Source organism: Carettochelys insculpta, chromosome 1 (assembly GCF_033958435.1).
Source record: "Carettochelys insculpta isolate YL-2023 chromosome 1, ASM3395843v1, whole genome shotgun sequence".
NCBI classification, from domain to species: domain Eukaryota; kingdom Metazoa; phylum Chordata; order Testudines; family Carettochelyidae; genus Carettochelys; species Carettochelys insculpta.
The window spans coordinates 203,361,665-203,384,612 of record NC_134137.1 but is presented as its reverse complement, the minus strand read 5'-3'; the positions used below and the strand labels follow the sequence as shown (position 1 = coordinate 203,384,612).

General features: G+C 47.3%; 1 protein-coding gene across 1 annotated transcript; it reads right to left on the bottom strand.

The window, feature by feature from the left end:
- Nucleotides 1–272: 272 nt before the first annotated feature.
- Nucleotides 273–22,615, bottom strand: POGLUT1 (protein O-glucosyltransferase 1). The gene is made up of 12 exons (XM_074997943.1): nucleotides 22,406–22,615; nucleotides 19,024–19,114; nucleotides 18,250–18,393; nucleotides 15,066–15,201; nucleotides 14,179–14,300; nucleotides 9,815–9,874; nucleotides 7,388–7,487; nucleotides 5,266–5,324; nucleotides 4,430–4,597; nucleotides 3,620–3,676; nucleotides 1,774–3,017; nucleotides 273–1,499 (listed from the first exon to the last, which is right to left on the bottom strand). The coding sequence occupies exons 1-11, from the start codon at nucleotides 22,482–22,484 to the stop codon at nucleotides 2,861–2,863; spliced, it is 1,173 nt and encodes a 390-aa protein (XP_074854044.1). The 5' UTR covers nucleotides 22,485–22,615; the 3' UTR covers nucleotides 273–1,499; nucleotides 1,774–2,860.
- Between the last annotated feature and the right edge of the window lie 333 nt (nucleotides 22,616–22,948).

Sequence of the window (22,948 nt, the reverse complement as noted above, 5' to 3'; positions counted from 1 at the left end):
ACCACCGGAGCCGTGCACAGGAGGCAGCAGCACATGCAGACGCCCTCTGCTGCCAAACGCCGGTGGCAGAGAGGCGTTTAGCCCTGGAGACTGAGGACCTCTGGTGGCACCGGGGCAATTGGGAGGAGGTGGTGTTGATGTTCTGGCAGGTGTGCGGGGCCTTCGTGGCACTCCCCACTGCTCCCCCTAGCCCCGCTTCTCCCAGCCCCCCACTGCTGTCCCCTCACCATTCCAGAGCCCCAAACCCTCCCCACCCGAGGCCCTAGCTGCCATCCTTCCCTGTGGTCTTTCCACAGCAGCCCTTTGGGACTGGGGACTGGCTCCTTTCAACAGCAGGCCTCCCTGTCCTGAGAACCACCATGCCCGCCTACCCCCAGAGACATGCCACTGACTACCCACCACTTCCAACCCATACTCCCTGCCCCATCGGGGCCCTGATGGGGACCACCCACCTGGGGTGGGAGAAGCAGCAATGGGGGTCAGGGCTCATGGCCCTCCAGCCTGTCCCTTGAGTAGGGGCCTCTCCCCTGCCCTCTCCTCCCCCTCCACACCCAGTTAATACATCCCTACTGCCCAGATGCCCCGCCCTTGTAAATAGTTGACCCCACTCTCTTGTTATGTGAAAGCAGTCTTTTACTGTTCATACATACACTTACTATAACTTGTTATTTAAATAATAGTTTGGTTGGCACCCGTGACCCTGCTGATTGGCAGCAGAGGGGGACCTGCGTTACGGGCCCAACTCAGAGGTCCCCATGGGTGAAGGCATCCCCGAGAGGCTCCCAGATGTGGACCCTGTCTCGGTGGAGCTGCCAGTTGGGGGCCCTGGGTGGCTACTTGTACTCCTGCGGTGGTGTGGCCAGGCCAGTCTGGTGCTGTGTCCTTCACACGCCTTGATGAGATTGTGGAGAGCGCAGTACGCGGCCACGAGCTGCAGGACATTCTCCACTCCCATACTGAGGCACATGAAGAGGCACCTGAACTGTGCCTTTAAGTGCCTGAAGGCACCACTCCACAGGGTTCTGTGCGCGTTCCAGCTAGGCGCCGAAGACTTCCTTTGATGCGGTCAGGTGCCCCATGTAGCGCTGCTGCAGCCACGACTGCAGGGGGTATATCGGGTGAGCTACCAAGCAGAGCGGCATGGCAATGTTGCCAGTGATGACTTCACATTGGGCGACATATGTACCCACCTCCCTCTGATGGCACAGGGAGGAATTCCTAAAAATGCAAGCATCGAGTGCCCGGCTGGGCCAGCCAACGTGTACATCAGTGAACCAGCCCCAAACATCCACCACCGCCTGGAGCACGATGGAGTGGTACCCCTCATGGTTGACATATTGGCTGGCACAGTGGGACGGGGCCCTGACGGGGATATGGGTCCCATGCAATATCCTGAAGCACTGGGGGAAGCCAAGCTCCACGAACCCCACCATGGCCATGTCGAGGTCCCTGAGGTGCACAAGCCACCACACAAGCACGTTGTTGATAGTCCTCATGACCTGCAGGGGACAGAGAGTGGAGACGCTCATGGGTGTACCCAGGGTACCCTGGTCCAGTCCCCAGCCGCCCCCTCCCTCCCTCCATCTCTTCCTCCCTATGGACCCCCAGCAGGTGCCCCTCCAGGAGCAGGCTTGTATATGGGTAGGGTATCAGGGTCCCTTGTGATAGGACCCTGGCCTGTGTCCAGTGCCCGCCCAGGTCCCTGGGGTCCCCATTGCCCGAGACCACCCTCCCCACTCCCCAGGCCAGGCTGCGACCCAGTATGCAGCTTACCTCAGGTATGACAGCCGACAGTGGACTTGCCCACCCTCAAGTGCTGCCCCACAGAGCGGTAGCCAACTTCCAGAGGGCGATGGCTCCACACTTCTCCACTGGGAGGACTGGCCGCATCCCTGTGTCCTGGCAGCGAAGCAGGGGGGCCAGCCAGGTGCAGATGTGGCAGAACGTGGCCTTCTGCATACGCAGGTGCTGCTGCCACTGTTTGTCTTCCCACTGTGCCATAACCACCCAGTCCCACCTGTCACTGCTGGCAGTGTGGTTCCATATGTGGTGGTTGGGGCTGTCGGGTGTCAGGCTGGGGCAGGGCCCCCGGTTCTCAGGCTGCATTTGTGCAGAAGGCTGAGGAGGGTGGCCAGGAGGCTCCCCAGCACCCTTGTCAGGCCGAGCCTGTGCTGATGAAGGACCTAGGGGTCCATGGCTGGCAAGGGAGCTGTTGCAGGAGCAGCGATATGGCGAGCTGTGCAGGGAGCAGCACAATGGGCCTCAGCAGCTAGTGCTGGGAGGGGCTGTTGGTGGGGGACCCTTTAACTGGCTGCATGGCCAGTGCCCCAGAAGTGCTCTCCAGCCTTGCAACTGTCTGAGGTGTTTCCTGCTCTGTTCTTCCGGAAGACCAGTCAGCTCTTTCAGATGCCACTTTGTGTGTGGATGCTCTGTCTGTTCTGGAGGATGATCTTCCTGAAGATGGCCTCTGGAAGATCCTCTTCCGGAAAAACTGACACGTGTAGACACAGCCTAGGAGTTTTGGATCTAGCTAATGTGATTCATTCTCACTGTGCAGGAAATGTTTTCAAGTAACAATAATGCTACTTGCTGCAGCTTTACAGCCAAGGTTTTCGACCTTTTATCATTTGCAGACCCCTTTGGAGATTTCAAATGGAGGTAGAGACCCCTTTGAAAATCTACTGTCTGTATGCACAGCTGAATTCCACGCAGTCAGTTTTCAGTCTATGCCTTTTATAGACCTTTCAGACCTAATCCAACAATCCCACTGAGAACCATTGTTTTAGAATTAACAGAAGATACATTGGTCCTTGGATTTTCAGTTACCAGGCCTGGCATTGGGAAGAGAACCAAAATGGTTTTAAAGTTCTGTTTTCAAATGTTTTGAGACAATCTCATCATAGTTTTTCCTCCTCTTAACTTTGTATGTCAGGGCTTTAGAGTATTCAGTCAGCAGAGTCTCCCAGTAACAAGAGACATCCTCCATCCGCAAGTGATCCGTGATGAACTGGAGCCCCCTGAAGGCAAATAAAAATAAAGTGACAGCCCAACATCAAATTTTATTGCTGTACTATCGAAAAGCCTTGGATTTAAGATTATTTTATAGCAGTTTTCCCAGACTTTTTTAAATGAGGAAACAAGACAATTTAGATTTATGAAGCCATATACTGATTATTATTGATGTTAATGTGACGCGTTTCATTACCACTAGAAGCTCTGAAGACTAATTATTCACAAGTCCAGCCTAATGAGGGGCACTCAAGCTTCCCCTACCTTGCCCCATCAATGAGCCCTACTTAGCATTTACTGACTGTGGTGGTAGCAGCAGCATCTCTGTGAAACATACTTTTTTTTCACTGGAACTAACTCATTGCACACAGTGAACAACAGTTACTAGTAGCAGATACTTCTCTGGGGGACTACTGACATGGATAAAATATGAACTAGAGGCCAACAAGTGAAGAGTTCTGTTATCACTCCCATGTGCTCACCACTCTTCCTGCTTTCACACCTGTGTGCAGTTATCACCAGCCTGTCCTTCACAGGTATCTCTTGTGAATGCTGGTAGAAAGAGTATTGAAGGATAAGGTTTAAATACGAATAAGACCACAGAATTTACCTCGCTGAAATTTCTTGTGCTACATCATCATTTTCCTTCACAAATTGCAAGAGTTCCCTACAAGGAAAAAGAAAAATTGCACCTAAATGTTGACTCAATGCATAATTCTGCACATTCAGCTAAGTGTGTTATGGCAGAACTAGATTTGGGAATCCTAATGTCAGACACATGATTGGTGCTGCTCCTTTCAACCAAGCTTTCATGCCTCTCCAGGGATGGGGTGGGGAAGAGGTCTGAATTCTGGCTGAGGAACATTTAGGATCCTTAAGGGCTGAGATAACTCTTTTCTTTTTTTACTATATAAGTCAGAAATGCTGAGGGCTTGTCCCACTTTTCCCTTCTAACTTGTTGGTTGAAGATGTGCTGAATGTGGGACGCAACCTCCTGGCCCAGATCTCAACATAGATATTATTACTAAAAAAATAAGGTATAATCAAAAGTATCTTCAATAATCAAACTTCAGTTAAAAAAATGGCATCATTTATTGCGTGTCTAATGAGCTCCAGAATAAGATCTTCTTCTGCACGTCTATGGCTCCAAACCATTTCCTATGCGACTAATAGGCACTGAGAATGTTGTTTGTTTAACAAAGAAAGGAGAATGGTACCTATATATCCCCTCTGTCTGAGACACAGCAAATGCCACACAATGGTCCTTCTACCTTTGATGCACTGAATATGACACAGAGTGTGGGTATCTGTCAGTACTACCCAAGCTCGATCATACCTCAGGCAGGATGGGCAGCAAACAGCCCTGCATAATACGCTTGGAACCACTGAGTCACTCTAGAAATCAGCTGTAGTCTCCTACCTGGCATCAGAGAGGTCTGGTTTCACTGGGATGTAATGAACCCAAGGCTTCAGCTGTGGGTAGAAGAACTCCAGCCACTCTTCCCCTACATGAAAGACTAAAGACCCACACAAGAAGAGGTGTTTGAAGCGGAAACTGGCTGCTACACCCCGGAAATTAAACAGGTATCTGTAAAAAGAGAGGTGAAGAAAAATTTGGTTTTGTATTGGCATTCTTCCTCCAATAAACCATAACCAAGGACATTTTTAAATCACTTCTTAAAAACTTTGGCTGCTTTTTAAAATATAAAATTCTGTGTGTCATCACCTCAGCTAAAAACCTGTGTGTGGAGAGGCTAGATTCTAGGAACAACTTTGCATTTTCTGTCCCCTGCACCTGCCTCTAATGGAAGAGCTATGGAGAAAAGAGACATTTCTCCTGCCAAGGTCAGATTTCAGGTTCCTTATTTGCCTATGTACATTTGATGAAATCACTAATTCCTGTACCAGACCAAGAACTGCCTTTCTTGTGTTATGTGGTTAGCAGTATCAACAGCTGGTAAGAACCCTGAACTCAAGGCTTGGCAGGGAAGTAAAAAAAAGACAATCTACTTCTAAACGCTTTGTTAAAAACCCCAAAAGAGAGATCTTCAGTCTGTACATGTATCTATTAATGTCCTTTTTTAGGCTTTTGTAGCTAGCTTCCAAAGGAGAAGAGAGCTGCCTGCCTGCATGGATTCAGTTGCAGGATTGGGACCTTAAAAATAAAATGATGCATTGAAACAAACAAGCCTAGCAACACTAACAATCAGACAAGATTTCAGCAATTCCTGAACAGATTTATTGACCAAACCTCACTTGTATTTGCAGTGATCAACTAGAGGAATTTCCTTTGCAGGCAGTTTCCCAAGAGTGTCCTTAAAAACAAAAAACAAAAACAAAAAAAGGGACAAAAATTAATTCAGTACAATTTATTTTCTGATGGGATTTTGTATTAAGTTTTTTTTTTTCCTCAACAAACCATAAATAAAAGACCGAAGTCTCAAAAAATCTCCCTTTGTCATAACCCTCCCAGTTCTAACTGTATTAGCATACTTGGGGACCTGTCTCATTTTTACACACAAAATATTCTCCCGTACCTTACAAACATTTTCAGAACAAGTCTCTTACTTAATGACACAAAGAGGGTTGGGTTTCACCAATTAATTTTCCTCATCTCTGGGTGCACTGGAATTTTTAAATGAACAGTGCTGGGAAAAAAAAAGTGTTGTTTGCTTGGCAGTTCCTGAAGACTAAAAGCCCCACAGAAAAGGTACCACAAGCATCTTCAGTGAGACTTTACCCCACTGCAGAGGGATGATTACAGCCTCCAGAGGAGATGCAGATAGCAAAATACCATGTTGGTCACTGACTCCCAGAGCCCAACTCTGAGTAGACAGGCTGCAGGCACACATCACAGGGACCAAAATAATCTCTGCTACTCTCTCTGAGAGCTTCCTCCAACAGGTCCAAAAACCCAGTGAACAACAATGGCTTAAACTAGAGCAGAGAACATCCCACACACTGTCAGCTGGTACTATAGTCTGAATCTGAACGATTGTCTTTGCAAATTTACAAGCATTCGCCTCACAGATAATGAAACACTCCAGTCCAGTGTCCTAGAAGCTGCAGCAGTAAATGTCCTCAGTGAGTCAGATATTTCTTCTCAAAATACACAAGGTTGTTAGGGGCAACAGTTTCACCTCCACTGTGTGTCCACACATGAGGTAGAGAACAGGAGTCGCCCAGAAGGCTCTATCCTCCTCTTCCCACTATTGTTCAGCAGCTACATGAAGCCTTTGGGGAAGCTGGGGGGAGGGGAGAACCAGGGCTGAAGTGCCAGCCATTTCCAAATGACACCCCCCCCAACTCTACATCAAATGTGAGCAGCACTATCTCTCAATGTCTCGCCAAGAACTGCACCTGGAGAAAGGACAGCTGGCTGAAACCCAACACAGGGATGAATGAGCTAATGCTGGTAGAACAGAAAGCACTTCAAAGAACCTGTCTCTCCCACTACTGAGGGCATCTGCCCTCAGTTGGTCAAGTCAGTCTCTAACTTGGGCTCCATTTGGACAGCTAAAGGGTACTGAGTAAGGGCAAAAGATAAAAAGAAGACTGACTGTGCTTTAGTCTATTGACTGGGCTACAGCAATCCATGAATTCAGGACCTCCTGGCTTGGTTACTGCAACTCTTGGACTGAAGCCACCCACGCTGGGCAAGGTCTACCTGGTGTTAAACACTGTAGTCCACCAGCAGCTTCTCAGTCACCCTGAGCATGTACCTCCAGTGTTTCACGTTCTATATTAAGTAGGCAGTGCATGCAGAATCTACGTCAAGTCCTTTCCTTGCTATTCAAAGCCCTTTGTTGCACTGACCCTAGCTACCCTTGAGAGTCTCTCCCCCTCTGGGACTACGAGTACCCCCAACAGTTACAATCCAACACAACAACAAACAAATAGACCATCGGGGTAGGTTCACAAGGACTGGACACAGAACTACATAGGACTTTTGTTATGCTTCAGAACTCACACCTGAAAGGCAGGAATGACCCTGGCTCTCACTGCATTCAGATCTACAGGGAAAACTCATTTCTCTAATGTCACTTTCTCTTAACCTCATAACTTCTCTTCTTTCACTCACTCACACAAAAGTAACTCATCAAGTGATTTATTCCACAGATTAGGGGAAAAGAAAGCTTGTTACTTATTTTTAAATACTTGCTCAGAGTGCTTAATACTGCAGTGACGGGGTCATGCAAATATCTACATTACACAGATAAAGCCATCAGGTGGCAACAATCTGAATGCATGACCTAAAATTGGCTAACTAGTGATGTACCAGTCTCTTAAGCAGCAATGTTCACATAAGCACTTGAAATTGCCCTTTTGAAACTATTGCTTCTTAAGCTGTTCGTCCAGTTGGCTCATTAGTGGTTACTTTTTCAGATTTCCAGGCCTGGTTTTTCGTGTACTCAGCATCGACAAGCTCTGGATTCTCTCGAGACAGAAGAATGAGGGGATCCCTTTCAGGGCTTGTTCTGCAACAGAATCAACATGAAACTCAGTCAGTGCCATTCTGCAAGTCTCTAACTCATATGAGCAACCAACTAACAATGGGATTCAAAACAGGAAGATCTCCCTGGCCTCTACTCGGTTGGTTTCTTGTATGGCCGAAAGGCAACAGTGCAAAATGCCTGCTCACAGTATCTGTAAGAGGACAGAGTTGGAGGAGGGCAGGGGGTATGCAATGGAATAACTAAGTGATATCCCCTAATTATCCCATTTAGCTTTAAGGAGTATATTCTTTGAACATTATTCAGAACAAATCAGCAAAAAAGCTATTCTCTTCTGGCCTGATCCTGAGAACTCCTGCCGACTCTCTGCTTCTATCTACAGCATAAAGTTAAGAGATGTCCAGCACATATTAAGATTAGGCGCTTTGGCAGCAGAAAATTTCGCATGGGTGTGACTTGAATGCTATCTTCATTCTCTGCGCCTCCTGAACATACTATTGGTAGTTGCACATTGTCATCTGTTTTATTAAATGCACAACTTATAAACAAGAATACAGAGACCCAATGGCCACTATAACCCTGTTGTGATTTTATCAGTGGAGAACTGGGCAAAACAAGAGCCAGCGCCTTCCTTACTTCCCTCCTTCCAAGTATCAGTGCTGGACGGATACCGTCTCATTCACCAAGAATGACAAAACAGAGCACAGATGCCCAAAAAGGAGCTAAAGGCCGCACCTCCCTCTTCCGGCACTCTCAGGACTCAAGCAGTCCTGGAGGAGGGATTTGCTGGATGAGGGGTGGCCAATGCCCTCGGGGCTCCCCTCTTGTGCCCCAGGTCCTTTCCAGACTTCCTGCTGGCTCCTCCAGCTCTACAGTCCCCTGGCTGCTCTGAGCCCTGTGGCTCCCCAGCTGGTTCTCTGGCAGATCCCTGGCTTCCCAGCCCAGCTGCTCCACAACCAGCTCCCCAGCCACCAGGGCCCCAATGCTCACCGCCAGCTCTCCAGTCACCAGGGTCCACTAGCTTCTGCTCCCCAGCTTCCCTCTTTCTCCTCTGGTGGGGGATCCAGCAGGGCCTGACTCCAGCCCATACTCCAGCAGGGGCTCTATCCCCCTACTCCCACCCCACTGCAGCAGGACCACTGTGGGCTCCAGCTCTGGCCCAGGCCAGCCTCCCAGCCACTATGGACCCAGGCCCAGACCCTGCCCTGGTAATGCAGGTCCTGCCCCAGCTCAGACTCTCTGGCCCTGCAATGACCGTGGTCATGCCAGACCACAAACGTTGCTGGATGAGAGAATATCAGATTTAAAAAGTTAAACCTGTACAATGATACCAGACAAACTCCCCAATACGTACCAAAGCATCTGCAGTTCCCATTGCAAGGGAAGCAAAATACAGAACAAAGAGTCCTTACTGAAAGCATCTTATCAAGAGAACAGCTGAACTCTTCATTGCACACTCATTGCTGCTTTTATTATAACAATCAATTAGTTGTAAATGGCAATTACTATCGTAGCACATAAGCTGAGACGATGTCGTACAACGTGGTGGGCCCTCTTTGCTTTTTAGAAATATAATTTGGTTACAGTTTTTGTTTAGTACCTGGATATACAAAATTTCACAAGCCCAAACGGCTGACGCTGTAAGGCACTGCAGCTGAAAATGAGAGCCCCAGCCACGGTAGACAGATTCAGGCTAACAGCCTTGGGCCAGCATGCTAAAAAGCAGCTGTGTGAAGGCTGCAGCAAGAATTGAGGCCCACGCTACCTACCTGAACTTGGACCCAGGGATCCAGGTGGATCTGAGCTCAGGTGGCTAGCCCAAGCCTCCTCTAGTGCCACAATGTCCAGCGCTGCCATTTTTAGCATGCTTGTGCAATTCTATTTATTCAAGGCTGGAAGGCTCACTTCCAGCCAGCTGCAGTGCTGAAATACACCTAACTGCATCTCCTTGCAGCTCTGATGCTGTGTCTTCAGCCAAATATATTCTGTTTTCTTGCTGACTGAAGCGGAAACTCATAATTGTGCCAAATTCTGCCAGGTGCTTTTCTTCATGAAGTGGACAGGAACAGCAGTGGCCACATGGTGGGGTACGGGTTGAACACCCAGCACTATTTGCTGTGCAGTACTATTACAACACCAAAGGGAATTTGCAGTGTCACCTATACGTAGCACAGGAAACGTCACAACATTTCAAATTTTTTTTTAATAATAACTGCTGTACCAAGTAATAAAGGGCCTAAGAAATAAAAAGGTAGTGCATCTTTTCTGCAGCCTTATTTGCGTCTTAATCAAACGGGTACTGTTCACAACCTATATTACCAGAATATCCTAGACCTGGAAAATGCACTCACCTGGATCCACGAAAATATCCTTTGGAGATTTTCTTCTTCCATGGCCATTTTTCTGCAGATCTGGAAAGATTTTTTACATGTGGTAATAAATAATTTAACACAAGCATGAAAAAGCTTCACCAGTTTTTGCAGCAGAGTCACATTTCATTATTCTTGAGACTTGATGGAACAGGAAAACATCTCAGCTAAGCCCAGCAAAATAGGGCTTTCCCACAGACGGCAGCTCTCTTGCCCAGATGTTATAGGGACACGGTCAAGACAACAATTTGCATACACAAAAATAATTCTTCCCCGTGTCAACAGTAACACTGTGAATTACTGAAACTCAAATCATTGTAGAACTCCAGCTCACATTTCTCTACTTATGATGCTGCTTTGCTTATTTTTGGCATTTCACTGAATATAGATCATGCAAACCAAATGGGCAGTTTCTAAGTATTTTCACTTTCTACTTCGCTCGTACATACAAAACACGTAAGTTCCTGACTTTGCAGGTGAATGTTTGCATAACCAACCTGCATTTTATATTTAACAAACCATTAGAAAAACAAGAAGAAAAGTTTAAACATAGCACATGATGGAATTGTTATTCCACATGATTAGTTTTTGTAATCTTTGCTCTTTCTTCCCTAATCCCTTCTCCACTGTGTGTTGCTCTTACTAGTGTCTTGTTGAAAACATAAATCCCAGTCCTGCAATTAGCTCTGTGCAGGTAGGCCTTTGCACATGCGTGGAACCCCAGTGAAGTCTTCGGGCTCCATATTAGTAAGAGGATCTGCCTGCATGGATCCAATTCTCATTTTTTTTTTTATAGTATAAAGCTATTTAAAAAACAATCACATAACTAGGTGCCTGGTGTAGTTCAGTGCAAATGAAATTATGATTTTTTTTTAATGTTTCCCATAATTTTTTAACCTATATTTTGGGCTTCCACTACTGCCTTGGGCATTCAAGCAGGAACACAGTTAACCCTGTGGTCTGTTGCTAATGTGGTCTTTGCTTCCTTACAACATTCCTTAGTAGCTCACCTTCCCATTGCCTAAGGACAAGCCTACACTACAAAATTAAGTGGACCTAGGTTACGTTTGCATACAACCACTGCAGTGATTACATTGATTTTGCACATCCACTCTGCTGCGCTTCTTGTTTCTGCAGTGTATTTCCTCAGCAGGCGCACCCACACTGAGTGAACTGTCAGTGTGAGGCACTGCAGAACAGCTTCTGAAAGGCAGTAACCGTCAATGCAGGCCTGGCACTAGGGCAAGGTGAGCAAGGCAGTTGCCTTGGGCCCCGCGCCTTCAGAGCCCTGCATTAGAGTTGATTTCAGCATGCGCCTGGCCCCCTGCTGTCAGCATGCCACCTCGGGCCCAGCTGGGCCGGCTCCAAGGCAATGTAAGCAACGCATAGTCCACCGTGCCAGTGCACCAACGTAATTACAGAGACCTAAGTTCCATGCCTCTTGCGGAAGTGGAGTACAGATGACATAGTGGGTGAGTTAAATGCTGGCAGCCACATGTTAGTGCAGATGCTTACGGAGCTAGGTTGATATAAGGCAGCTTATGTCAATACATAACTCTGTAGTGTAGCCCAGCCCTAAGAGCTGCTCTCTGAGGCAGACCAACCCTTAGTCTGACACAAGACTATCATAGTCATGGGTGGCAGGTATATGACGCAAAGGGAGGCAAAGCCTCCTCTGGGTCTTAGAGCTCTACCACGTCCTACCCACCTTTCCCTATCCTGATCCTTCCCAACGGCTCCCACATCATGGTTTTGCAGTTTGCAGACTCATGACTCCTCCCCCGGAAGTGGATCTGTTAACTTAAAAGTGAAAAGACTTCCAGCTTGTCAGCCCTATTAACATAACATTGAACTTATGAAAGAGCCATTAACTGGGTAATGAAGCTATTTAGCGGGCATGTATCAACCCTAAATTTACTGACAAAAACAGTTTGTATTACTATGCCTATAGGACCTTAGTTTAAAATTTGCTTCAAATATTTAATTAGTTTGTGGCTGCAGCTTTTAAAAATCACATCTCTCAAACAATCCTTGCAGAGATGTTTAGATGTACAATATGAGTATGCAGCTTTTGCCTGAAATGCCCGGCGCTGCAGACATTACTTTTTTAAATACATTCTTCCAAAGACCACCCTGATCTAAAATAATGTTTCTAAAATTTCAATTACTATAGTAAAAAAACTTGCTCTTTTTTTTTTTTTTTTTTTTTATTATAGTAAGTCTTCCTGTCTTTTCTAGCCATCCCTACTCCTCTTTTGCTCTCCCTGTTGAGGAGAACCGTTACATGGACAACTCTGCTTTTCTTCCAGAGGCGCTGCACAAATGAGTTTCCCTTTTATGTCTTTTCGATGTACTAGTTTTAAGAGAACACTCCACCAAAATCAGTACCTTACTAAGGGGAATGTAACAGAGTATCCAGTTACATGACTGACTGATTCAATTAGTGCTCCTGGTTAATCACAGCTCCTCTCTCCAAAAAACAGGAGTGGCTGGCTCAGCCTCTACCCCTGCTTGCAATGGGATCAGGCAATTTCCTCTGCTGCAGCTCTGCATTGAAAAGGCTGAGCCAGCATATAGGCCAGCTCAGCTTCTGTCCCCTCTCCCCACCCCATCCCCACAGTGGGGACAGAAGCTGAGCCAGCCTGCCTACCAGCTCAGCCTCTTCAGTGCAGAGCAGTATGGTGGGGGCAGTTAACTAAGAAACTGACAGAAATTTTAGTAAATTCAGTTACCAGATTACTCACTCTTTAACATCCCCACTTACTAAGATCTAAAATCCTTTGATATGCGTAAATTTTTTTCAAACATTTTAATATAAACATATAATGAAATTCACTCAACATACTTTGCTATGAAAATCACGCAAAATAAGTTAGTGTTCCTGTGTTCTAAAAGCAATTAACTTTGTTTGGAACACACTAGACTGTTCTGACTGACTAATATAAAATAATGCCTTTGTTTCAGTGAGTTTAAATATGTAGTAATCTGGAATGATGTATTCATGATGAACTTGAGTATACTTAAGATATGAATTAAACTTGGAAATACTGACAAAGAAAAATGTAACAGCAAAGGGCTGAATCATGTATTCAATAATATTTAATATTGTATTGAGCTGGACAACTGACTTGCCTTTACTACAGAAACTTTGCACATGAATCTCTGACCAACTTCAGGGTAGGTCAAAAACCTGTGGCTGACTTTTTTATTCCCAAATTTTGTGCCTTTAATTGAGTACCTTCTACCTGTCCTGTCTAAACAATCAGTGGAAAACGTGCTCCATTTTCTTCAGAAAGAAATGGTCTATGTTTTTTTCCCCAGATGTCATTTGCTATATTTGTGTTTAGGTAATTGGCTGGAACAGGTGAGAACAGTGAGACAGTGGGAAGGCAGGGGGGCAGCAGACAGGAGGCAGGGTCTAGCGGAGCAGGAGAGCTGTATGGGCAGGGCCACAGGCTGGGCAGCTTGCCTCCCCACGCAGCAACTTCGCCCACCGTCCATGATCATGGCCAAATGAAAAATACCCACTTACAACTTTCTCTTCTTTTACTAGTCAGCCTTAATGCAGTGGCGACTTTGGTCCCTAGCACAGGTCTACCCTGCAGTTAGACACCTGCAGCTGGCCCATGCCAGCTGATTCAGGCTCACGGGGCTGGAGCATAGACATTCTGGTTCAGGCTGCAGCCCCAGTGTTGGGAATCCTGTAGGGACATCTAAGAGCAATGAAATAACCCTACAGCCTATCCCCCATGAGTCTGTATCAGCTAGCACAGGCTAGAAATGGGTTTTTAACTGCAGTTGAGACATACCACTATAGCAGTGGTTCTCAACCGGGGTACATATACCTCTGAGGGTATTCAGACTTCTTCCGGGGGGCGGGGGGGCACATCAACTCAGGAGTTGCCTCGTTTTGCAGATGGCTACATAAAAAGCACTAGTGAAGTCAGCACACACAGATTTCAGATGAATCGTTTATACTTCTGTAAATTGTACAGTGAAGTGCAAGTACAATATTTATATTTCAGTTGATTTTGTAATGGTATGGTAAAAGTGAGAAAGTATGCAATTTGTAAGCAAATAGTTCTAAATGTGGGGGTTAAACAAGACAAATCAGACTCCTGAAAGGGGCACAGTCATCTGGAAAGGGTGCAAGCCACTGCCTCAGAGCAGTTCTCTCCCTTCTCCCATTGAAACCAGGCCACCTGAGCACAAGGCGATTTGGCTTCAGACCTAACAGGCTTAGAAGTTATTGTCGCCATGCTGCATCAGTGCCGGGGGTGCTCTCGCATAGTCGTGCTGAGCAGCTTCGTGTCTAGTAAAAACACCTCCTCCCTCCTGAGCCGTACCTTTGGAGGTCCTCTCTCATTAAGTCCCAGCGCCCAAGACCTGTCGGGTAAATTGGCCAAACAGCTGGACCTCCTTCCCAAAACGTCCAGGCAGGATACATCATATCATAGTACTCAGAAGTCTTAAAAACAAGAAAAGTAGCAGGAATCAGCAGCAAGAAAATGGCTGTGCACTTAACCAACTTTCACCCTTGCTATCAAGCACAGGAGCAATTGGATTTTGTTTTTTAAAGAAAAAACCAAATGAACGATGTTTAGCCTATACATGATTTCCTGCAACATTTTATTTGGGGGAAATGTTTTAAGTTGACTGCCCTCACAGATGTACATGTCACCTCAGCTCATGGGGTAGAGCACAGGCCGCTAGCCCCTACAGTAGCAAGTTCATTCCCTCTTACTAACAACACAGGTCCGTCAGCGTTATACACAGAATGAAGGTGAAGAGAATCACGCTTAGATTCTCAGTGTGTTGCTCTCACTTACTGGCTGTGGAGCAATGCTGTCCTTGCAGTAGTAAGTGGCCATGTGCTCAAAAAAGAGTCTGGCTTTGTATACGTATAGATGCAAAGGGAAAGAGGTGCTATCTGATTTGCTGGATAATTGAACGCAGTATCCTGCCTCCCGCCAGGGCTAATACAAGCTGTTATAAAGGAAGGAAAAGAGAAACCTGTCATGCTCCTTCTTAGTTGTATAATGCTCTAGATGGAGAAAAAAAATTCTTCCCATACACTAGAGCGATCAGGAAAAGGTGTGTATTACGTATAGCTACAAATGTTAATTTGGGTGATAAAACGGACAATACTGTTATGACCATTTCATGCAACACTTCGCCATCCAGACTGCTCATGGCTTCTCCTTAATCCACTTCAGACGTCACAGTCTCTCACCTTGCTGAAGGAGAACACTGGGAGGACTGGCTTCATCCAACTGGGGACCTGGGGATAATCTCGCACATTGATCACCATCTCCATGTCTGGGAGTTGATCGATGATCTCCAGAATGAAATGTTCGACCCCATTACATCTGCAGAGAATTGACATGTGATGAAGAGCCATGAGCAAAAGGCTTGGTGTCACAATGGTGTCACCCAGCCTTCGCTGCCCCCAGTCCTGAAGGAGTAGAGCTGAAGAAGATAAAAAAGAAAAGCTACAAGGGAGTATGAAGCTGGAGAACACAAACACTGAAGTGCGAGCTAGCCGTATAGGGAGCTACTTAGCAACAAAGACATGGAGGTAATTAGTGCTTTATCTTCTCCATGGCCTGCTGAGACTCTTCTATCTAGAATACTCCTGCCTCCTGGCTGAGTTTTACTATATGTATAAAAGGTGCGGTTCTAGCTGAATCGCAGGATGACTGTCAAAAAATTGCCACTGAGTTCCAGACAAGCCAGGGAAAATTGAGGAAAGGTAATAATGGACCATATTATTTAAAGTAATAAAGTCCACTACTGTTTTTCTGCAATTTTCCACGGTCAGTCTCCTGGGGCTGAGAGCAGGAGCCAATGGCTGACAGAAGATGCCCAGGACTGACAGCAAGAATACAGGGCTGAGAGTGAGAGCTCCTGCTGTTGGCCATCCACTGCTGATAAAATTGCAGTGGAAACCTAACATCGCAGAATCTGCAATTTCCACAGTATTGCAAGTTAAATAGGGCCTTAATAATAGATATTTATGAAGAGTCTTTCATCCAAATTCCCCAGAAGCACTCAACAAAGTATACAATCTACAGACACAGCAACGACTCCACCCATCTCTGAAATTCAGGCAAGCAATATAAAAGCATTTTCAGAGCACCCACAACTAATCAGATGCTGAGGCAAAGTAATCGAGACAACCGCATCCAAACCAAACTGCCTGCAGAATGTAAGGAAGCGCAACGGAACTATAATCATGTCAGGTGAACCTTCCTACTCTGGCAGAAATAATTGCCCTGGGCTTGTTCATGACGACAAAGAATCAACATCTTAGCTTCTTTCAACTAAATATAAAAGTATCTCAGGAAAGACATCAGGCTGCAGCTGGCACTGCAATGACTTGAAATGGCACAGCAGCAATCAAATCATCAATACCCCTTCCTGGAGAACCTGAGCTTTTACAAGAATTTCCCATGCAAGGACTGACCTAACTCAACATCTGGCTTCTAACATCTGGCTTCTGAAATGACAACTCAGCATATTATAAAACAACATTAGGAAAACATGGATATCAGAACAATCTAACTGGGTAAGTAGACTTTGGGGTTGAGAATTCGAGAAGTTCTCTTTCAAATTTCTTCTTTTGCGAGTGGCTGGAGGGGAAGGTGAATAAAAGGACAACTCTTCACGAGAGCACACCGGCCATGTCTACATGGCCCCGGAGCATAGTGCTGCAGCTGGCAGCACTATGCCGATGAGGTTTCTAGAAATTGCAAATGGTTTCCCATTCGCACAAGATTTTGTTCTCAGCAGCGGGGGCCGCCAGCACTAAAGAGGCTGTGTGGATGTGGTTCTGCCAGCCAAACCCCCGCTGTCACCAGTCCCTTATCCCTAATCCATCCCAGCAAGCAATTTGCTCCGGGGCCATGTAGACATGGCCACTGTGCCCAGGCCCTGAATAGACATATATTCCAAACAAATGGCCACCTGCAGCAATCGCTCCTCTCTCAGAAAATGTATTGACATGGCCCTCACTTAGCATTCAAGCTCACTACAGAAGAGAACATCGTCTAAGGAGCGACTGGGGAAGCCACAAACATAATGCAACAGATCAGAAGAGTACAAGCACGTATGATAACTCTGTTTTAAGCGATTCTCCCCCCGGTGGGAGGATTCAGTCAGTAGGGTGCACACCAGCAGAATACAATGCAGTTCAATTCCTAGGTCAATCCTTTACTCTCAAGCACATCACCAGGAAAGGACCCCTCATTTATTACTCTCTAGGCTGGAAAGGGGCAGGAACAACCATCTTAGGTCACATTGAATTTTCACCTTTCTGTAATAAGAACAAATGCAAAATATTCCACTTAGGAAGGAACAACAAGCTGCACGCAAACAAAATGGGAAACAACTGACCAGGACAGGGATGGGGAACATTTCTTGTGTTGGGGGCCACTTAAAAATTAAATGCAGAGCAGCAGGGGAGGAAGGAAGGGAGGGAGAGCTGAACAGCCTGATCCCTATGGCAGGGACAGAAGCTGAGCCAGCCTGCATGCCAGCTCAGTCTTTTAAATGCAGAACAGCAGGGGTGTGGGGGCCAGTTAACTGTGTAACCAACACACATTTTGGCAGTTACTCAGTTACCACATTACTCGCTCTTTAACATCCCTAATATCAATAGGACAAGATAGCAGTGAGCAAAACCAGCATGATGAAACAATAAATAAAATGATGGGAAGAACAACTTAAGAAAACAGCACTCATCAAATAGCAATTGATTACAACACGAATGTATGAAACTCACGGATCCCAATGCCAGAAAACTACTATCAGAAGGGGCTGCTCTGCCACAGACTTTAGGTTCATCCTGACACCAACTGGAGCCTCAACTGCATCGAAAGAACCCCTCTTCTCCCCTCGTACTCTGCATGTTTGGCCACCGGGCTAAGGTGAGCAACAGACTGGTTTCTATATCATCAACTGGCAGCACATGTATGTGTGGTATATGTATGTCTACGTAAGCATATACTAATCGCTTTTCTATTGTATTCTTAACTAACAGGGCATACTGCCTCTTCCCCTGAAAAAGATCCCATGTGCTTCTTATAAGCATAATGTGACTCCGTCAATCTAACCTTCATCCAAGCAACAATGCACGTCATCTCCTTGAATCACAAACCCCTGCTTCCCACAAAACCAGGTAACCCAGCCTTCTCTGGGACTGTAACCCCTCGTGCAAGGAATTGTGATCTAACACTTATTTGCCCAAGTAACTGCAGTATGCAGATTTCAATCCACTGCCTGCTTTGTAGAGCTCTTTCCCCACTCAGTGCGATTGAGACCTGTCCAACACCCTTCTTCTCACTAAATGGTCACATGGCTGATTTTGTATTGATTTATTTCCCCCACGGAATGGAGACTTCCTGCACTGCTCTCACCTAGCAGGGAACAGGCAGTCATGCTCACGGTATAACTTGTTCTTGATGATCTGGTAGTGCGTCCCAAGCTTCCGGCTAACCACATCGGACAGCAGTTCCTTGGAGATGCCTCCCTGAAAGGGAGCCAAGTCCTGCTCCCTAACACTGAGAAAAGAGAGACACCATCTGTCATCAGACACATTACGGAAGATATTACGCTCCTACTTCTCATTTTGTCTGGTTTTACTGTGATGGCTCTCTTTAATTCCAAGTACTCCATTGTGTAAGCTCTGTGTTTTGACTCATCCTCCTCCCACTGTCTTCATTTAAAAGTGTAGTGCTGTTTGGAAGCATCAGATAAGGGCTTTACTCCCTGGCTATGTTTATCCACAGTACTATTATTGCAGTATTACCATGATGTAATCCTGCTCTGGAGGACCATCAGTGGTTGGTGGGGAGGGAGCAAGGTGACGTTAGATTATGACCCTGTCAGTCATCTGCTTTACTGCTGATGCTGCCAACAAGGAGAACAATTAGGAGAGTAGCTTTTTGTGTGTGACCATCCATCCCCTAGGGAACTGCACAAAGCACCAACTAACCTTTCTAGAAAGCCATCAACAGTACTTTGTTGTTTTTTTTTTTAAACACTAGTTTTTCCTCCAGGAGATTAAGGTATAATATGGCTTACCTCCCAGTCATTTCAAAGCTAGCCCCCTTTCATCCATCATTGCATATAAAGCGTATTCTCCCTAGTGTCCAAGGGACCATCAAGCAACCAGAGAAGCATTACCTCACCTTTGGTAGCAACTGCAATTCTCCTTTGTACACGGCCTATAGCCTTCCACTGCTCTGTCAATCTGGTCAGTGAAATGTTTCCATTTTGCACCTGAAAGAAAGAAGGAAGAAAAATACTTAATACAGTACATCCATTATATTGTTGACGCATCTATCCGGAGATGAATGGCACCTCCAGTCCATGAAACCCAGCTGGTATGATAACTGCAATGGTGTATGCCAAACTCCAGAGCCCATGTCTGTACTATTCTTATCATGTGGTGGACTAGCCTTTTAGGGGGAGTGGGCTTGCCTAGTTTTCCATCTCTAGGGCCATGTCTACATTTGCCCAAAATTTCTAAACAGCCATGCTAATGGACAAATTGGAGAATACTAATAAGGTGCTGAAATGAATATTCAGCGCCTCACTAGCATGCTGCCAGCCACAGCATTTCAAAAGTGATTGGGAATAAGGGGATTTCAATGTTTGTGGGGTCCTCTTGAAAAGGGCCCCACGTACACAAGCCACATGCGATTGAAACACGGCACTTTCAAAGTGCAGCAGCCAGCAGCATGCTAAAGAGGCACTGAATATTCCTTTCAGCGCCTCGCTAGTATTCTCCGATTGGGCCATTAGCAGGACCCTTCCAAAATTTTGGCCAAGTATAGACACGGCCTAGCTGATGGGTTTGGGTCATGTGACCAGGAATCACCAGATGGTAGCCTGAGGTGAGCCTTCATATAGCAGAGAACTTGTTTTCTTCAGATATCAGGAATCAGGGTGAGTTACACTGCTTTGAGAAGTCTGGAGAGCTGGGCCTGATACAACAGTAAAGAGTAGATACAGACCTACAAGGAGACCTCTATGGGGCAATCCAGAGTAAAGCCAGAGTCAGAGAAGACTCATCACAACAGCTGGTTGGAAATACTTATGATGAGAGACAGCAACAAAACTCTAGGAGGGAAATTTGAGTACAGCAGGGGCATAATGATGAAATGGTGAGCCTGGAGAAGAGTCTAGTTTAATGCAAAGCTGCTTTATGCTACTAAAGCAGATCCCAGGGTGGAGAGCAACTCAAAAGCAGCAATTGTGGAAGCTCCCTTGGCAGGGGAAGACAAGAAAGCGAGGCAGCAGCAGGGTCTGATAACAACTGAAGACGACTTTCAGGCCAACCAAAGCTGAGTGGTTAGCACGTGGATTTTCCTTGGAAGTTACTTGTACAGAAGATTATTGCCAACCCAGTGGGCGACAGCCTTCAAAGTAAGTATAAAAGTAACCCTCAAGTATGGTGCAACATGACAATATGTCACTTCCAAACAAAAGAAACCAGCAGAAAGGTAGCACTTTAAAGATTAACAAAATGAAGAAATGGGTCTGTTCCATGAAAGCTCATCACCAAATAAATCATTTCGTTAGTCTTTAAAGTGCTACATTTCTGCTGGTTTCTTTTGTTGGAGTACAGACTAACACAGCTGCCTCTCTGTTACTCTTCACTTCCAAACAATTCACCTGGAAGGGGTAAGGAGAGTGGTCCTGACAATTTGTGACCAGTAAGGTGCCTGCAGCAGCAGTTCTCAAATGCAGGTCCACAGCCCTCTGGGGGTCCATCACAAATCCTTTCAGAAGGCCTGTGGAGTCCCCTGGCTGAAACCCAGGGCCCTGAGCCCTGAAACGCCTCAATGGGCTGAAGCTGGGTGCAGCATGGGGCTGAAGCCAAGGCCTGTGGAGTCCCCTGGCTGAAACCCAGGGCCCTGAGCCCTGAAACGCCTCAATGGGCTGAAGCTGGGTGCAGCATGGGGCTGAAGCCAGCAGTTCACCCCAGCAAGCAAGGAGCAACTAGAGCACCCTCTGCCCTCTACTGAAGCTGGGAGCATTCCTCCTGCCCATACCCAGACCCTAGTTACCCCACTTGCCAGCAACCTTATAGCTACCACCCTGTTTGTACACAGCCACTGGTTACCCCGCTGCCTGCAAGCCTTACCTATCCCCAGGCCACACACAGCTCCTTGCTACCCTCTGCCTCCTCCCTGAGCAGTTTTCAAACCTTTTTCACCTCAGTCTCCCCTCTGAGTTATATTTTTGTTTGTGTCCCCACCACAGCCCAGACAGGCTGGTTGACTTCCTGAGGCCAGTCAAGGAGAGGAGGCGACACTCTCTCCCTGGATCCCCTGGTTTGGAGCTGGTTGAACGCCTGCCCCATCCCCATCCCCACGCCCCAAAAAAATGTAAAAACGCCTGTGTCTAAGGGTCTCACCCCTCACAAACACCTGGAGTCCCAAGTTCCCCCAGCTACCTGGCCTGAAATATGTATAGCTTGCAGAGGGGGCAACAGCAGGAAAAAGACTGAGAAGCCTGCCCTACGGCATATCCTCTAAGCTGATAAAGAGTTAAGTTTTTATCTTAGATAAAGGCGAGTTGAGGTGATTTAACAGTTGTCCCTTTCAGTTCCACTCTAGTTTCATTTGGCTATAGTAGCATTCATTTCTTGTCCTGTACTCTCCTTTATCATTACTATGTGCTGCTGAACAATTGACACATTCCACCAACCTCAAATGAATACTTTTTTTTGTTTTATAGGAAGACCCGAAGTCACAATAAGTGGTGTAATTTGCTACAAGCTCTTTGGGACAGTCATGTATATTAACTAAGGCATGTAACCAGTCCCATCCTTCCACCAAAAACCAGCAAAAGAACTGGTATTAGAAACCCTGGCTTGGATTCTTTAGTGACAAATTACTTTAGAGATGAAAAAGTCCAGACAGGTATGAGAGGTGCAGGAACACTAGGCGTGCTAAGCCTGACTAAGGCTGGGCATACAGAACCAAGGTTGTCTCTGGGGCAGGCCTGAGCAAAACGGTTGTTTTAAGACTACATACACCCCTTGGACACAGCCGCCTCGCTATCCTCCTCTTCCTCCAACCACTCCCGCACAGGCAACACCTGGCCCACCGGTCTGATCCGCGCCGCCCTAACCTGACACACACACGCTGCAAAAAAGCAGGAGCTTGCACCACGTTTCCGAACCCAGCAGCGCCCCGCGCTGGGGGCAGGCGGTACCGCAGGGCCGCTCCACGCAAAGAGCGCCTAACCAGGGCGGGCGAGCGGAGAGACAGGGGCAAGCTGGCAGCGTGGCGAGCAGGAAGCTGGGGCAGCCGCAAGGGCGGCGAGGCGGGCGGGGAAGGGTGCAGAGATGCAGGGGCGGCGGAGGGGCGGCGGGCAGGAGCAGGCAGACGGAGCTAGCACGCGGGTGGCGCGATCCGGCAGAGGAAGTGCAGGGAGCACACGTGGGGCTGCACCAGGCAAAGCCAGAGTCCGGGCGGCAGCGGGAGGGAGCCGGGTCCCGCGGCTCTGGCAAAGGGGGACGGGGGGTGGGGCGCACCCACCCCGATCGCAGCCTCTCACCTGCCGCGCCGCTGCCCGAGCTGAGCCCGAGCTGGGGAAGCGCCGCCGCCCAGAGCGCCCACACTGCCAGCGGCCCCATCGTGCAACCTAGCGCTCAACTGCTGCCATCCCGCTCACTGCGCCTGCGCACATCCAAGCGACTCCCCCACATTCCATTGGGCCGCTGGCTGATTTATCAAAACAAATTCGGTGGGGAGGGAGGAGGAGAAGCGCCCGCACAAAGATGGCCGCCACAGCGGGAAAGGTGGTGATGCGCCCCGCACAAAGATGGCCGCCGCTGCGTCCTCTCAGCAGGCACGTTCCAAACCGGCTTCCTCGCGGCTGCGCATTCGGGACAGACTCGCTCTGCCTGATGGGAGATGTAGTGCCCAACGTTTGCGCATTACGTCACAGCCGCGACTTGTGTCCCGCTCTCAGGTCCGCTTAGGGGCGCGCACGCAGAGTGCAGTCACTCCCCATCCAATAGGATTTGAAGGCTCACCACAGCCCCCTCTGTCCCTCACCCCTCTACTCTCCCCCTCGCAAGGACTCACCAGCGCCGCC

What these genes read in the sequence shown, in the direction of transcription:
- POGLUT1 (XM_074997943.1), bottom strand. Translation starts at nt 22,484, where the DNA reads ATGGGGCCGCTGGCAGTGTGGGCGCTCTGGGCGGCGGCGCTTCCCCAG. An exon ending in CTCGGGCAGCGGCGCGGCAG is followed by an intron (nt 19,115 to 22,405) that starts GTGAGAGGCTGC and finishes TCTTTCTTTCAG; the next exon opens with GTGCAAAATGGAAACATTTC. An exon ending in GACTGCCTGTTCCCTGCTAG is followed by an intron (nt 15,202 to 18,249) that starts GTGAGAGCAGTG and finishes AATTCTCTGCAG; the next exon opens with ATGTAATGGGGTCGAACATT.